We start from the raw sequence: 16,153 nt of genomic DNA, 5'->3' as shown, positions 1-16,153 counted from the left end.
CAGTGCTATACTATGCAGCAGGTGGCGCTGTGGAGCCGAGCACCATAGATCTGCACTTCTGCCAGCGCTATACTCATTATATACAGCAGGTGGCGCTGTGGAGCCGAGCACCATAGATCTGCACCTCTGACAGCGCTATGCTCAGTGTATGCAGCAGGTGGCGCTGTGGAGCTGAGCCCCATAGATCTGCACTTCTGCCAACGCTATACTCAGTATATGCAGCAGGTGGCGCTGTGGTGTCGAGCACCATAGAACTGCACATCTGCCAGCGCTATACTCAGTGTATGCAGCAGGTGGCGCTGTGGAGCTGAGCCCCATAGATCTGCACTTCTGCCAACGCTATACTCAGTATATGCAGCAGGTGGCGCTGTGGTGTCGAGCACCATAGAACTGCACATCTGCCAGCGCTATACTCAGTGTATGCAGCAGGTGGCGCTGTGGAGCTGAGCCCCATAGATCTGCACTTCTGCCAGCGCTATATTCAGTGTATGCAGCAGGTGCCGCTGTGGAGCCGAGCACCATAGATCTGCACTTCTGCCAGTGCTATACTCAGTGTATGCAGCAGGTGGCGCTGTGGAGCCGAGCACCATAGATCGGCACTTCTGCCAGCGCTATACTCAGTGTATGCAGCAGGTGGCGCTGTGGAGCCGAGCACCATAGATCTGCACCTCTGCCAGCGCTATACTCAGTGTATGCAGCAGGTGGCGCTGTGGAGCCGAGCCCCATAGACCTGCACTTCTGCCAGCGCTATACTCAGTGTATGCAGCAGGTGGCGCTGTGGCGCCGAGCCCCATAGACCTGCAGTGTGCAGTCCTCCCCTCTCTCCTCCCCCTGTCCTATTCCAGCAGCCTGCCCCCTCCCCCATCATTGGCTATTCCTCCCCTCCTCCCCTGGCTGTGTGTCTGCTGTGCCCAGTCTCCAGTCTGTCGGCCCTTCATGGAGCCCCCCGGACTCCTGCGCTCTGCCTGCTCCTCCTGACACAAAGAAGCCAGCATCCAGCTGCCCATCACTGCCTGCCTGTCACCCGAGCTGGAGCAGCCCGGGGACGGAGGGAGGCTGCCCCCCGGACCTCTCACTCCACCACCCCTGGGATTTATGGTTGCTTCTTGGCCCTCCTCAGGCACCATGCAGCCCCCTCCAAGAAAGGTGAGGAGGGAAGGGGGGAGAAGGGGCAAATAGAGGGGTGGGGGCTGCCGGGCCCTCCCCCTCAGTGCATGCTGCCTGCATTGTGTGCTGGTGGCCTCCCCTGACACATTGTAACGACCTGAGCAGCTGATGACACCGGGAAGTTACAGTGTAACAGTCCAGGCTGATTGTATAATGTATGTGAGTGATGCTTCATCTTCTGAACTGATACATTGTGACAGACTGACTGATATCTGCACAGATACATTGTAACAGATGCTCAGACCTGCAGGATGGGGACAGTCGGGGCTGCACTGATGCATGGGAACTACCTGCAGGTCACTCTCAGAGCTGAGGGTTTGCTGCAGTTTCCACATTTGATACATTATATACTGTCACATGAATACAGATGATTCCAGGCTGGGCCTGCAGCTATTGGCAGCTCTGTCTTCACTGCCTTGCTGAGGGTAGGCTGCTGCTGTCTGTACGGGGCCGAGGGTAGGCTGCTGCTGCTGTCTGTACGGGGCCGAGGGTAGGCTGCTGCTGCTGTCTGTACGGGGCCGAGGGTAGGCTGCTGCTGCTGTCTGTACGGGGCCGAGGGTAGGCTGCTGCTGCTGTCTGTATGGGGCCGAGGGTAGGCTGCTGCCTGTATGGGGCTGAGGGTAGGCTGCTGCTGTCTGTACGGGGCCGAGGGTAGGCTGCTGCTGTCTGTACGGGGCCGAGGGTAGGCTGCTGCCTGTACGGGGCCGAGGGTAGGCTGCTGCTGCTGTCTGTACGGGGCCGAGGGTAGGCTGCTGCTGCTGTCTGTACGGGGCCGAGGGTAGGCTGCTGCTGCTGTCTGCACGGGGCCGAGGGTAGGCTGCTGCTGCTGTCTGCACGGGGCCGAGGGTAGGCTGCTGCTGCTGTCTGCACGGGGCCGAGGGTAGGCTGCTGCCGCTGTCTGCACGGGGCCGAGGGTAGGCTGCTGCCGCTGTCTGCACGGGGCCGAGGGTAGGCTGCTGCCGCTGTCTGCACGGGGCCGAGGGTAGGCTGCTGCCGCTGTCTGCACGGGGCCGAGGGTAGGCTGCTGCCGCTGTCTGCACGGGGCCGAGGGTAGGCTGCTGCCGCTGTCTGTACGGGGCCGAGGGTAGGCTGCTGCCGCTGTCTGCACGGGGCCGAGGGTAGGCTGCTGCCGCTGTCTGCACGGGGCCGAGGGTAGGCTGCTGCCGCTGTCTGCACGGGGCCGAGGGTAGGCTGCTGCCGCTGTCTGCACGGGGCCGAGGGTAGGCTGCTGCCGCTGTCTGCACGGGGCCGAGGGTAGGCTGCTGCCGCTGTCTGCACGGGGCCGAGGGTAGGCTGCTGCCGCTGTCTGCACGGGGCCGAGGGTAGGCTGCTGCCGCTGTCTGCACGGGGCCGAGGGTAGGCTGCTGCCGCTGTCTGCACGGGGCCGAGGGTAGGCTGCTGCCGCTGTCTGCACGGGGCCGAGGGTAGGCTGCTGCCGCTGTCTGCACGGGGCCGAGGGTAGGCTGCTGCCGCTGTCTGCACGGGGCCGAGGGTAGGCTGCTGCCGCTGTCTGCACGGGGCCGAGGGTAGGCTGCTGCCGCTGTCTGCACGGGGCCGAGGGTAGGCTGCTGCCGCTGTCTGCACGGGGCCGAGGGTAGGCTGCTGCCGCTGTCTGCACGGGGCCGAGGGTAGGCTGCTGCCGCTGTCTGCACGGGGCCGAGGGTAGGCTGCTGCCGCTGTCTGCACGGGGCCGAGGGTAGGCGGCCGCCGCTGCTGTCTGTACCAGCCTGCACTGATCTGTGACCTGCAGGATATAGACACCTGGATGATGTGTGGAGCAGTTGCTGCAGATTCCACTTTGATGTCGGCTCATCTGCACTTGACATTCAGGGATTAGAATTTGCAGCATTTCCTGACTACTTCCTCCTCCTCGGATACACTGTCGGATACACTGATGCTATCTCCATAAATCTCTCTGTGATCTGCAAACTAGATACAAGGGGATTACAGTCCACAGCAGCTTCCACCCGGGATGCAGTAACGGACTGGATCAGTGATACATTGTAGCAACCTGAACTCTTGGAAGCTCCTGGATGATACATTTTACGGACCTGAAATGCTTGGCGTTGCATAAATGTGATACATTGTGACTACCTGAGCTGCAGGTTTGCAGCAGTTTCCATCGCATCTGTCACATGAATGCAGATTATCGCACCTAAATTTGTGTTCATGTCAGGTGGCCGCCCTACCTGCCAGGCTGAGGGTAGGTGGCCGCCCTACCTGCCAGGCTGAGGGTAGGTGGCCGCCCTACCTGCCAGGCTGAGGGTAGGTGGCCGCCCTACCTGCCAGGCTGAGGGTAGGTGGCCGCCCTACCTGCCAGGCTGAGGGTAGGTGGCCGCCCTACCTGCCAGGCTGAGGGTAGGTGGCCGCCCTACCTGCCAGGCTGAGGGTAGGTGGCCGCCCTACCTGCCAGGCTGAGGGTAGGTGTTACATAATCGCTTCTTGCCTAATTAATCTTCCTCCATGGCAGAAACGGATCCCTTATGACCTCAGAGGGTATGGATACGTAGTATATGACGTTGGATACATTGTAACGACCCTGCAGACTGAAGGGGTGTGTCCCCACATGGTGCGTCGCCCCTCGGCACTGAAGGCCTGGGCAACCGGAGTGTGCACCCAGGATTCTACACATGGCACCCAAACCCATGAAGTGGCGGCTGAACAGAATTCTGATTGGGCGGTGGTACTGTATGGTAGTATTGGGGCGCTATAGCAGCCGTACTGTGCCCATTCACATTAGATTACAACCTAGGTGGCGTGGTCACCCTTTTATGTATGGGGGTGCCCAGGCTGTTCGTCAGGGGAAAGAAAGATCCGCTAGATGGGATATCAACATGCCTGACCCTTGTCTTTCATAGGAGATAAGCGGCCGCCAGTGGTATCATGTAGTGGCTCCCCAATCACACCTCAGTGTTTCACGGACGTGTGCTGTGCGTGTTCTCCGCATCCCCATTCATTTTAATGTGTGTATTCGCACATCATTGTTTTAGCGCGGTCCGTGGATTCGTGTTTTTTAGCATGGATGCATGCTCTATCTTGTCCGTGTTGCATCCGCGTTTCACGGATCATTAAGAGATTCTTAGAAAATTATTTTTCAGCTGTTCAGTGTCAGTGAAACACGGATGCGACGTGGACCCAACACGGATCCTTCACGGACAGCTTCACGGATGCATCACTGACCGCCTGCTCGCGGATTTGAGCATGGACACTGACGTGTGAACGAGGCTTATGTTTGTGGAAGCGTATCTTGACACAAACAATGGAGATTTATGAGGACCTCAGAAGAAGAGTTGTTGCTGCTCATGTGGCTGGAAAAGGTTATAAAACCGGGGAAGATTTATTAAAACTGGTGTAAAGGAAAACAGGTTTAGTTGCCTCTAGCAGCCAATCAGATTCCGCCTTTCATGTTTCACAGCTGCTTTGGAAAATGAAAGGTGGAATCTGATTGGTTTCTATGGGCAACTAAGCCAGTTCTACTAAACACCACTTTTGATCAATCTCCCCCCCCCCCCATGTGTCTAGAGTTGGAAAACTACTCCCCTCCCTGAGTGAAATAGTTTTTCACTAACATTTACGCTTGGGATCGGGTGTAAATGTTAGGGAATCTGCCAGTGCTGTTGCCCCGCCACTCCTTAGTGGGGAGAATGCCGAAAAACACAGTGGGGCACATTGACTATTGTGTTGGCACCTGTTTTAGGCCTCTTGCACATGAAGGTTGTGCATCCGTTCCGTGCATTGGGGACCGCAATTCGAATGCACGGGCAACCTCCGTGCGGCGGCCGGGACGGATAGAGACCCATTCGACTTGAATGGGTCCGTGATCCGACCGCACCGAAGTTCTATTTTATTGCGGTGCGCAGGCGTAGACAGAAATACCACGGAAGCACTCCGTACTGCTTCCGTGGGGTTCCGATCTCCGTGATTGCGGAACTATTCAAATTAATGGGTCCACATCCGTGATGTGGATTGCACACGGGCTGGTGCTCGCGTATTGCGGACCCGCCGTATGTGGCCCGCAATACGGCCACAGGCACACAACGTTCATGTGCAAGAGGCCTTAGATAGTTGTTTTGTTTTTTTGTGTCAATTACTACTGAAATTGCGCCTGTCTTGGGGGCTTTTGCACCTTGTTTTTTTTTTTTTTAAGACTAAATTTGAAGTTTTCCAACTTTTGCAACTTTTTTCTGCTCTATTTATGCACCTTTTTTTTTTTTTTTTTGCCTGAATTTGTCGCAAAAAGACACATTTTTACTCCACTCCGGGCTGATGAACTTTTCTTCATCTGTTTTCAGTGGTGAAAAACGACTTATTTTTTTTATTGCAATAAAAGTCACACTTTCCAGGAGACATGAAACTTTTCTCTGCAGAGATGCGTCTTTTTTTTTTTTTTTTTTTCATGCGCAGATACATTAGGTCAGTCTTGGTGAATATAAACCTAACTGAAAAACAACCAGCAGAGGTCAGACTAATAACAATGCGCCGAGTCTAATTCATCAACGGCTGAGCAGCAATGTGGTGCATGGCAGGATTGCAAGGAGAAAGACGCTGCTCTCCAAAAAGAACATTGCTGCTCGTCTGCACTTTGCTGAAGATCACCTGGGCAAAGCCAGAAGGCTATTGGAACAATTGGACGTCTGAGGGTTCACCACCTCCGGCAGTCCATGCACCTAGAGTAAAAACTATTGGAGTCTCACGGGCATTTAAAAGGTCACAAGAAGTGGTCCTGAGACCAAAAATGTTGGTAAATGACTCCCAATGTCAGGCTGCCCATATACATGAGAGGAAACGATTGGTCATTCGCCTGGATGATAACTCCCCATCAGTGGCGTGTAGAGGTTAATGATGCCAGGCCTGGGCTGTGATACATTGTAGCGGTCTGGAATGGTCTATGTAGCGGTGTCCTCCTCGCTGTAACGCTCTGCATTGCTATCAGCCGCAGTCAGGCCCTGCAGGGGATGTGACCGCTTTGTGCTGAGTGTGCAGGGACGTCCTCCTCTGCAGGTGACCGGGATAATTGCGTTGCTATAGCTGCCTGTAGACGGCACACCACAGACAAAGCAGAGCTGAGCCTGTTTTGGTGAAGCAGAGTAGTGTCTGTCAAAGGTCTGTGTGAGGAAACTGCAGTGTAACATAAACAAAGTTTAATCGCTGCATAATGAGAAGTTCTGCAACTTTCTGATAGACTTTGTGCTTCAATTCCTCACTGATTACAAGATCTCTGCGTGCTGTCATTGAATGAAATCATTCTTACTTACATCCTAAGGCTACATGCGCACGAACGTATTTTGTTTCCGCGTCCGTTCCGTTTCTTTTTTTGCAGATAGGATCCGGACGCATTCAGTTCTATGGAGCTGTTAAAAAATGCGCAACCGCAATATATGGGCACCGTTCCGTGTGCATTCCGCATCACGGATGCGGACCCATTCACTTCAATGGGTCTGCAAATCCGGAGATGCGGAATGGTGCGGAACGGAAGCACTACGTGGGGTTTTGTCCAGTACTTCCGTTCTGCAAAAAGATAGAACATGTCGGATTGTGGACCCATTAAAGTTAATGGGTTCGCGATCCGCTGCGGCTGCCCCACGGACGGTATTCGTGCATTGCGGCCTGCAGCACGACCACGGAACGCACATGTTCGTGTGCAGGAGGCCTAAGGCAGAAAACCTGGGGCAGACCTAATATTTCTCAAGGTTTATTGTATTCAGCCTGTGAGGTAGATGCATCAGCCAATCTCTCTGCTGCTGATCATTTGTTACAGTGTGTCTGTCTGGAGTCTGGGTGTGTATCTGCCAGAGCATCCGTATGAATCGGACCCCATCTGGGGGTCAAGAAATTGGACTGTCACTGATTCAACATTCACAATGTGCCACATGGCTCCATGGAGACCCTGCTGCCCGGGTACCTACCTGAGTATGGTGCAGTGGACATGGGAAGCAGCCGGGAGCTGCAGGGCGAGCACCTGAGAGCACTGTCATATAGGATCATCTAGACAACTGTAACAGACCCTCAGCTCACGTCATGATGGGATTTGCAGTTGCAAGAATGTTCCAATTCACAGACAGCTAGCAGGGGTTTTGATAATGCAGCCCTTTTATACGGTCATACGAAACTGTCCAGATTGGACACAATCGTAACAAACCCTAAGCTATGAGAAGTATCAGGTCACAATGGGGTTTTCAGTCTCTGAATGTTAATAAGCATTATCCTGTTCACTGACAGCAAGCAAAGATCTTGATCATGCAGCTCCAGGACCTCCTTACTGCTGCCATACAGTCTAGACCAGTGTTGCCCAACCTGTGGCTTGCCAGCTGTTGCAAAACTACAACTCCCATCATGTCCATCAGAGCATGATTGGAAATGTCATTTTGCAAAAGCTAGAGAGCTACAGGTCACTGGTCTAGGCCGTGTGCAGTTGTAACAACCCCTCAGCTGTGAGAAGCATTAGGTTATGGTGGGGCCTCCAGCCTCTGGATGTGAACTAGATTGTTCCTGTTCACTGACAGCAAGCATGGGTCTTGATAATGCAATCCCAGGGCCTCTTCACTACTGTCATACTGGGCTGTCTCGACTGGATGCAACTGTAACAAGCCCTCAGCTATGAGAAGCATTAAGTCATGTTGGGGCTCGCGGCCTCTCAATGTAAATAAGATTCTTCCTGTTCACTGACAGCAAGCAGAGGTAACACATGCATGTTATTGCGGTTGTCTGGAGCCTACGGGTTTAAACGTATCGCCTCGTTTCTCGTCCGCAGCTCTCCGGCTCAGGTATGCTCTAGCAGCGTGTCTTGTGGATTACAGTGGTGATGATAATGAATGGGCGTGGGAATCTAAGTAGTCATTACCTGCGGAGCAGCGCTCCAGGCGAGGACGTACCTGATGCATTCTGAGGCCTGGGAGCGAGGCGCGCCATGACAGATGGGTTCAGGCCATGAATTTAGCTGCTGCGTTTTCTTTTGGGCATTTTGGTGGTCACATGTTGGACATTTTCAAGATCTCTGCTTGCTGTCAGTCAATGGGAATCTTCCATTTCCGGAGGCTGAAAACCTGGGCAGACCTAATACTTCTCACAGCTGAGGGGTTGTCACAATGGTTAAATTGACTGATACGTTTTACCTGTAACCAACGCTCTGCACAGGTCTGTCAGGACTGGATACTGTACATTGGGCCCTGCAGGGTGGAGTGTCGTGACCTGTCAGCCCCGCTGTAAGGTGTTTGTCATGGTTGAGCCGTCTAGTTTTCCACGAATGTTTCACGTGACCAGATCTCGCTCTACCTGTGCTTGCCTGCACATGGCGAGAGGAGCTATTTCTGGAAATCCTGTGTCCCTGGTTACACCGCGCTGCAAAGGAGCGCTCACCTACTACCTAGTGAGCATGCAGATGTAGCAGAGCTGGGTGTGTTTATTTAACTATCTGCTTCCCGCACCATAGGAAATCACATTGATTGACACAATAAACTCTGCTACATCCTGTGGACGCCATGTTTATTGTGCCCTCGTCTCATATCTAAGGTTTATGTGCCCATTGATCGGGAGGAAAGACCACAGGGTCCCAGGAGAGGAATTGGGCACTAGTTATTATTTATTATTTATGTTTCCTTTATTTATATTTAGTTACATTGTTACTTCTGTTTATTTAATTCACATTTTTTATTTTCATTTTTTTGTCATTTTAATTTTCGATGCATCTTCGGACGACGTTTCTCCGTTTCGTCCCCGTTCTTCGCTTTCTTCTTATTATGGGCTAATAAAATGAAATAAAAAAAGTAATGGATATAAGACAGAATCTAAAATATGAAGGCCGGTTTGGTAGTGGATTGATACATATTTCACAGATAATAAATCGGGGTCAGACGTATATAACTGGCGTAGCTCACCCATGTGCGCTGGGGCCCAAAGACAGTAAAGGGCCACCACTCCTTCTTCTTCTCTTGCCCATACACCTGTTTATAGTCTCCAGCGGTATTGCGGATGACACGGACAACGCATCATCCTGGGCATCCAATCACAGAGACTCTTTGATTGAGCTACTCTCTGATTGGTTGAATGCTGATGATGTAATAATGACCTGTGTCTCAGCAACCCTGTCATTGGTTGACAGCTGATGATGTCATAGCTGTGCATCTGAGCTGCTCGCTGATTGGCTGATCACTGATGTCGTGTCAGCTTTTAGTTTAGGTAGTTAACCCTCATCAGAAACCGTAAGCAGGGACATTTTTCAACTCTTGCACTGCATTAGACCTCCAAAACGTTTCATCTTTAACCCCTTCTCTGCACTGAATGTTATGAGCCCTCTTACAGCCCTAGATCACACGGGATGCCACCCAATGATGCAGAGAGGGGGGGGGGGAGTAAGAGTTTGCTGGTGGAGGAAGCCCCAGACCTCATTGCCACCTGGGGCGGTGGTCTCGGCTCCTCTCATCAGGGGCTCTGTAGTAGTACCCCTCGTATCTCTGTGAGTTCGGACTGGGACTTCTCCTGTGAGTTATGAATAGTCTTTATCATTTTGGGGAACTCGTTACAAGACGTCGTCCTCGGTGTAGGTTTTTGGGAATTTTTTTTGTCTTGTCGACAAAAGAATGAATTGTCCGGATTGTTTTATTTGTTACTTCTCCAAATACTGAGGGTTTGGGGGGGGGGGGGGACTTAACCGAGGAGGTGACAGCAGAGCCCCTCCAGTTTTTGGAAGTTCTCTCCTCATAGTCTGGAGATCGTAGCGTTGCTGGTGTCTTGGAGGAGGATGGCTGCAGCGGGCGAGGTGGTCAGTGGTGGGCAGGTAGGTTCCTGCCGGTGGGTAATGTACATTAGGGAACTGCATTATGAGCAATTCTCTGATTTACTTTTCTAGCAGTCGTGGTGGATGTTTTCAAGACTACAGCTCCCAGCATGCCCTGCCAGCCGCAGGCCACATTAGGGTAGGTTCACACACTGCTTTTGGCCTTTTTTACAGCTTTCCTAGACATCGTGGTGGTGTTGTTTTGTTTTTTTTTAATAGCAGGAAATATTATTTTAACCGCTTGATAGAGGACAACTCAAGGACAGATGGATTTTTATTTTATTTTATGGGAAATCCTCTTTAAAAGAATTGCTTGCAGTTGGGGGATGCATTGGTTGCATTTCTGTCCACAGAATTGGTTGAACACATCATCCACATGGACTATACATGGTTGAAATTGTGTGGGGCCCCGAAGTTCTTACAGACCTCGAGAGCCCAGGAGTCATAATGCAGCCAGGGAGGTGATTCTCTATCATTATCATGTTCTTGGCAGTAATCTGTTGTGTCATAGACCAATGGGACGGGTAGTGGTAAACCACGGAGATTAGAAGACGTAGAACTGGTGCCAGTGAGGACTGTATGGTGCTGGGTGTCAGCAATCTGGTCTTACCCTGATGAAATACTTACTGTATGTACCCCAGAGCTGCACTCACTATTCTGCTGGTGCAGTCACTGTGTACATACATTACTTATCCTGTACTGATCCTGAGTTACATCCTGTATTATACTCCAGAGCAGCACTCACTATTCTGCTGGTGCAGTCACTGTGCACATACATTACATTACTTATCCTGTACTGATCCTGAGTTACTCCTGTATTATACTCCAGAGCTGCACTCACTATTCTGCTGGTGCAGTCACTGTGTACATTACATTACTTATCCTGTACTGATCCTGAGTTACATCCTGTATTATACTCCAGAGCTGCACTCACTATTCTGCTGGTGCAGTCACTGTGTACATACATTACATTACTTATCCTGTACTGATCCTGAGTTACTCCTGTATTATACTCCAGAGCTGCACTCACTATTCTGCTGGTGCAGTCACTGTGTACATTACATTACTTATCCTGTACTGATCCTGAGTTACATCCTGTATTATACTCCAGAGCTGCACTCACTATTCTGCTGGTGCAGTCACTGTGTACATACATTACTTATCCTGAGTTACATCCTGTATTATACTCCAGAGCTGCACTCACTATTCTGCTGGTGCAGTCACTGTGTACATACATTACTTATTCTGTATTGATCCTGAGTTACATCCTGTATTATACTCCAGAGCTGCACTCACTGTTCTGCTGGTGGAGTCACTGTGTACATACATTACATTACTTATCCTGTACTGATCCTGAGTTACATCCTGTATTATACTTCAGAGCTGCACTCACTATTCTGCTGGTGCAGTCACTGTGTACATACATTACTTCTCCTGTACTGATCCTGAGTTACATCCTGTATTATACTCCAGAGCTGCACTCACTATTCTACTGGTGCAGTCACTGTGTACATACATTACATTACTTATCCTGTACTGATCCTGAGCTACATCCTGTATTATACTCCAGAGCTGCACTCACTATTCTACTGGTGCAGTCACTGTGTACATACATTACATTACTTATCCTGTACTGATCCTTGGTTACATCCTGTATTATACTCCAGAGCTGCGCTCACTATTCTGCTGGTGGAGTCACTGCTTGCAATGAAGTAAATTTGTAAATCGTTTTGATTTGATAATCCCCTCCCGTTTTGTGTATACAGCTCTTATGCAGGCCTATGTGCCTGCATGGTTACAGACTACCAATTAACCCTGTGTAGTCTGATTTGGTCAGTCATGTGATACTCCACTCCCACTTTTGTTTTGAATTTTTCTTTAATGAAGAACTTGGACCCTTTCTATGCCGTCACCTCCTCATCTCCTCCTCATTGCTCCTGGGCTGTTTCATTGTCTTTGCAGAGTACGCTCAGCCGTGGCGCATCGTACGGGATGTAGTGCCCTTCACAGGTAGCTATCAAGGGGTTTTGTGGTTTAAAAAAATTATATAAAAATGGGGTGACCCCCATTTCTGTGAAAAGTGGCAAGAAAGTGCATCTCGTCTCTCTGGAGGACCCATCGCATTCAGACAGTCCATTGATTTCAATGGGTTACATGTAATACCTCGTCTCTCCTGTGGTGTCACTGCAGAGGTATTGAGCACTTGCTGCCAGCTGATCGCAGGCACTCCTAGTGATCACTGTCTTTTCAGGGTGGCCCTTCTGTTCAAAGAGTGATATTCAAAATGAGAGCGTTAGCACAGTATTGACTAATTTCAAGTGCCAGCCAGAATCTGAATGCAGCTTTTGCTGTGACTAAGGTAGGTTGCAATTTGAAAGTACATGACAGATAAATTACACCATGCGACTTGTGCTCTGCATAATGCTCATTTGTGCTGTAATATGGTGATAACGTATCGGTGTTATTATAACATCCGCCAGCTGCAGTGTCAGTCATACTGATCGTTGTGGTGATTATGTTCACCTTCTCTTTCATGTTTTAGCGCTGGTTTATTTTGCCGTTAGATCTCCTCCCAGATTTATAACCCGCAGTGAGAGATCCAGATAACGGCGGCCGCAGCGGAGTTTCGTTTCTGGGGATGATTCATTTTGCTTTCCATTTCCCACCTGCTCGGCTGGTTTTGTGTGTGACGGGCACGTTTCCTTCACCTCTGCGCAGGTGACGTGGAGGATGGATGATGTCTGTAGCTGCAGGCGAGATTATACACTTCAATGAAGTCTTTAGAATTCTAAATGCAGCTTTGGGTGTGACTAGAGTCTGCTTCCTGCTATCCTAGCTGGAGTTCTGGTGACAGCTGCAGAGTTAGGCCCCTTTCACACGGGCGATAATTCCGCGGGGGTGCAATGCGTGAGGTGAACGCATTGCACCCGCACTGAATCCGGACCCATTCATTTCTATGGGGCTGTGCACGTGAGCGGTGATTTTCACACATCACTTGTGCGTTGCGATTTTTCTTCTTTTTTTTTTTAACGCATGGTTGCTAGGTGACAATTTGGATGGGGACCCGATCTTTGTTATTTTCCCTTATAACATGGTTATAAGGGAAAATAGCGTTCTTGATACAGAATGCCAAGTAAATTAGGGATGGAGGGGTTAAAAAAAAATGTAACTCGCCTCATCCACTTGTTCGCGCAGCCCGGCTTCTCTTCTTTCTTATTCTTTGAGGACCTGAAAGAAAAGGACCTTTGACGTCACTGTGCTCATCACATGGTCCATCACCAAAAAAAAAATGAAGAACGCAACGCAATCGCATACAATAGTCGCCCAATTCGCAGGCAAAATCGCACGATTTTTCCAGCGACGCACCCGCATCCTATCCGGCGCTCACACACGACACCCGTGTGAAAGAGGCCTTAGGCTCCAGGTCCCAATTAGTGTTTTGACTGCTGCAATTTAGCTTTTAATACCTACATTTTTATCTATCGTAGACTCCACTCACACCCAAAGCAGCATTCACAATTGTACTAGTTCCCTGTGGTGCACTATGGGAGCTTAGATGGCAGTCACACTGTTGCAATGTAGTTCAGGGCGCTAGAGGTGAGCATTGGTCCCATCATTTCCTAATGTACAGGTTCAGCTTTGCATGTGATTGGAGTAGAAAAAAATTCTAATCCTCTTTGTATCTATAGCAGGAAAATTTCCATAGGGTGTCTATAACGGAAGGAACCGTTATACCAATGATTACTTGGAGATACCCCCAACATTACACGTAGGGGTCAGCAATACCAGTAATGCCGTATAGTGGTGACATTAATAAAAACCCAAGTGCGGTAGATTTTTCTTGGTAATTAAAGTTGTCTTAAAGACTTTCCCTGAGCACACGTGTGTCCTCCTTGCCCTTTGATCCACCTGCTTGCCCCGACATCTGCTTGGGTGAGGTACATCAATGACGTTTCGCTCCCCTGTGAAGTCGGGAGTAGCCCGGCCGTGTCCTTGATGTGGCAGATTACTGGGATTAGAAGTGGATTTAGGGCTCATTTCACTTAAACTAAACTTCCCTTGTGCAAAAAAAATAAAAAATAAATCCCAAGACACAAGTCTCTGAATGCTGACAATACTGCTGGAGAATGGATAGGCAAGACGTAACAGTGGATGGCATATTATCAGGGTAGTCATCCCAGAGTGTGCTCAATAATACCTCTCAATATCTCTATCGTACTGCAGGAGACTAGATAGGCAGGTTGATACAACTCTGGACTGAATAGTTACCATGGCATGACCATCCTGATTAGGAGAGTATGGGTTTATAATGATTGAAGAGCTCTAAATGCCTTTGTTGTTCTGATGGAGACTAGATAGGCAGGTTGATACAACTGTGGACTGAATATTCATAGTAATGTGTGTTCATCAATACGCTTCGATGTTCTAATGACTGACCTGGGTTTTCTGCTCCGAATACTTCTCACATACTGCAGGAGACTAGATAGGCAGGTTGATACAACTATGAACGGAATATACATAGTGTGGTTTCTCACTGCCCATGAACTGTGGAATTGTAATGTCCGAACACTATATATTGTACTGTAGGAGACTAGATAGGCAGGTTATTACAACTCTGGACTGATCCTGATTAGTAGAGTGTGGGTTTATAATGGTGGACTCGCTCTGAATGGCTATGTTGTACTGATTGAGACCAGATAGGGAGGTTGATGCTCTATAATGACTGCATACCATGGTTAAACCGTAGCCTAGATAGGCAGGTAGGTCCAACTGTGATCTGAATATGCACAGTGTTGTTTGCCACTATCGCTATACTATGGAATTGTAATGTCTGAATGGTCCTTTGACTCGGAACACCTTATATTGTACTGCAGGAGACTAGATAGGCAGGTTGGTATACATGTACAGTAATATCCTTTTTATGTTCGTTCCAGTAGCAATGCGATGTAAGGCTATATGAATGACTGACTTTATTAACTCTGACTACCTCTATTACGCTGCAGAAGACTAGATAGGCAGGTTAATACAGCCATGGACTGAATATTATTAGGATGTTCCTCCCATTATCCTTGCAATGTAAGGTTATAATGACTGACTCGCTCTATTGGCACTGACTACCTCTCTTGTGCTGCAGAAGACTAGATAGGCAGGTTAATACAGCTATGGACTGAATATTATCAGAGTATGGCCTTATAATGACTGACGGACAGCGCAGTTATACTGTTGGAGACTAGATAGGCAGATTGATACAACTGTATGGCCTTATAATGACTGACGGACAGCAGTTATACTGTTGGAGACTAGATAGCCAGGTTATCACCCCTCTTTCCTGGGACTGTATTAGGCTATTGTGGTCATTTGGTCCCACAAGGACTATTAACGCCTGCCATAAAGCAGAGCGCTGCGCTGCGCACAGAGGATACATTGTATTTACTCCTCTTCTTCTGGGACATTTTCGTAATTTCTTCTTCTCTACAATTTTAGGTGAAGGTTACACAAGAGCTGAAGAACATTCAGGCCGAACAGATGACGAAGCTGCAAGCCAAGCATCAGGCAGAATGTGATCTCCTCGAAGATATGAGGTAAGCCGTTTTTCCGTCCCGCTGGATTCCTCTCCCGCTTGCTCGGCCTCCTCCTCTTTATTTTGGAAGAACAGTTGGTTTTAAGCAAACTCCAGGAACTGTCAGTGGAATTTCCTTTCGTCCTTCCTGTCCGCGGCTCGCAGAGCTGTCGCACAGCTGGAAAATGTGCAGCAGGCGCAGTGTTAAAGCGATATTGCCTTTTATTCCGGGCTCTATTGGAATCGTCATAGTTTAAAAAAATTTTTGTTATTTTGTTTTGTTGTATTTTTTTTTATTAATTTTTTTAGGGGATTTCAGCTAGAAACAGCGCCACACCTGTTTACAGGTCATGTGTGGTATGACAACTCGGCCACATTCACTTCAATGGAGCTGTACTGCAGTACCAGCCTCGACCCATGGACAGGTGTGGCGCTGTTCTGGAGTAGAGCTGCCATTTTTTTAATTCAATGATAAACATGCAGCTGGATCTTCTTGTGATATGTTCAGTATAAGATGATTCTTCAGTCCGGTCATTTTTTATTGCAGTCGAAGGTGTGCATGGAGTGGGGTCATGTGGAAGGGGTTTTGGGACTTGGGGAAGCCAAGCAATTATTCAGTACTGGGCTATATCCCCTGTTCCTCTGTTATTCCT

General features: G+C 49.4%; 1 protein-coding gene across 5 annotated transcripts in view; it reads left to right on the top strand.

The window, feature by feature from the left end:
• Positions 1-887: 887 nt before the first annotated feature.
• The window catches only part of FCHSD2 (FCH and double SH3 domains 2), a 114,900-nt gene continuing 99,634 nt past the window's right edge, over positions 888-16,153 (top strand). For all 5 annotated transcript variants that reach the window (XM_040426481.1, XM_040426478.1, XM_040426479.1 and 2 more), the window contains exons 1-2: positions 888-1,146; positions 15,425-15,522. In XM_040426481.1, the coding sequence (XP_040282415.1) occupies positions 1,096-1,146; positions 15,425-15,522 (149 nt within the window). In that variant the 5' untranslated portion in view covers positions 888-1,095. The remainder of the gene's footprint in view (positions 1,147-15,424; positions 15,523-16,153) is intronic.

Source organism: Bufo bufo, chromosome 3 (assembly GCF_905171765.1).
Source record: "Bufo bufo chromosome 3, aBufBuf1.1, whole genome shotgun sequence".
NCBI classification, from domain to species: Eukaryota; Metazoa; Chordata; class Amphibia; order Anura; family Bufonidae; genus Bufo; species Bufo bufo.
Note: the sequence above shows the minus strand (reverse complement) of the source record. Positions and strands in the feature narration are given on the sequence as shown.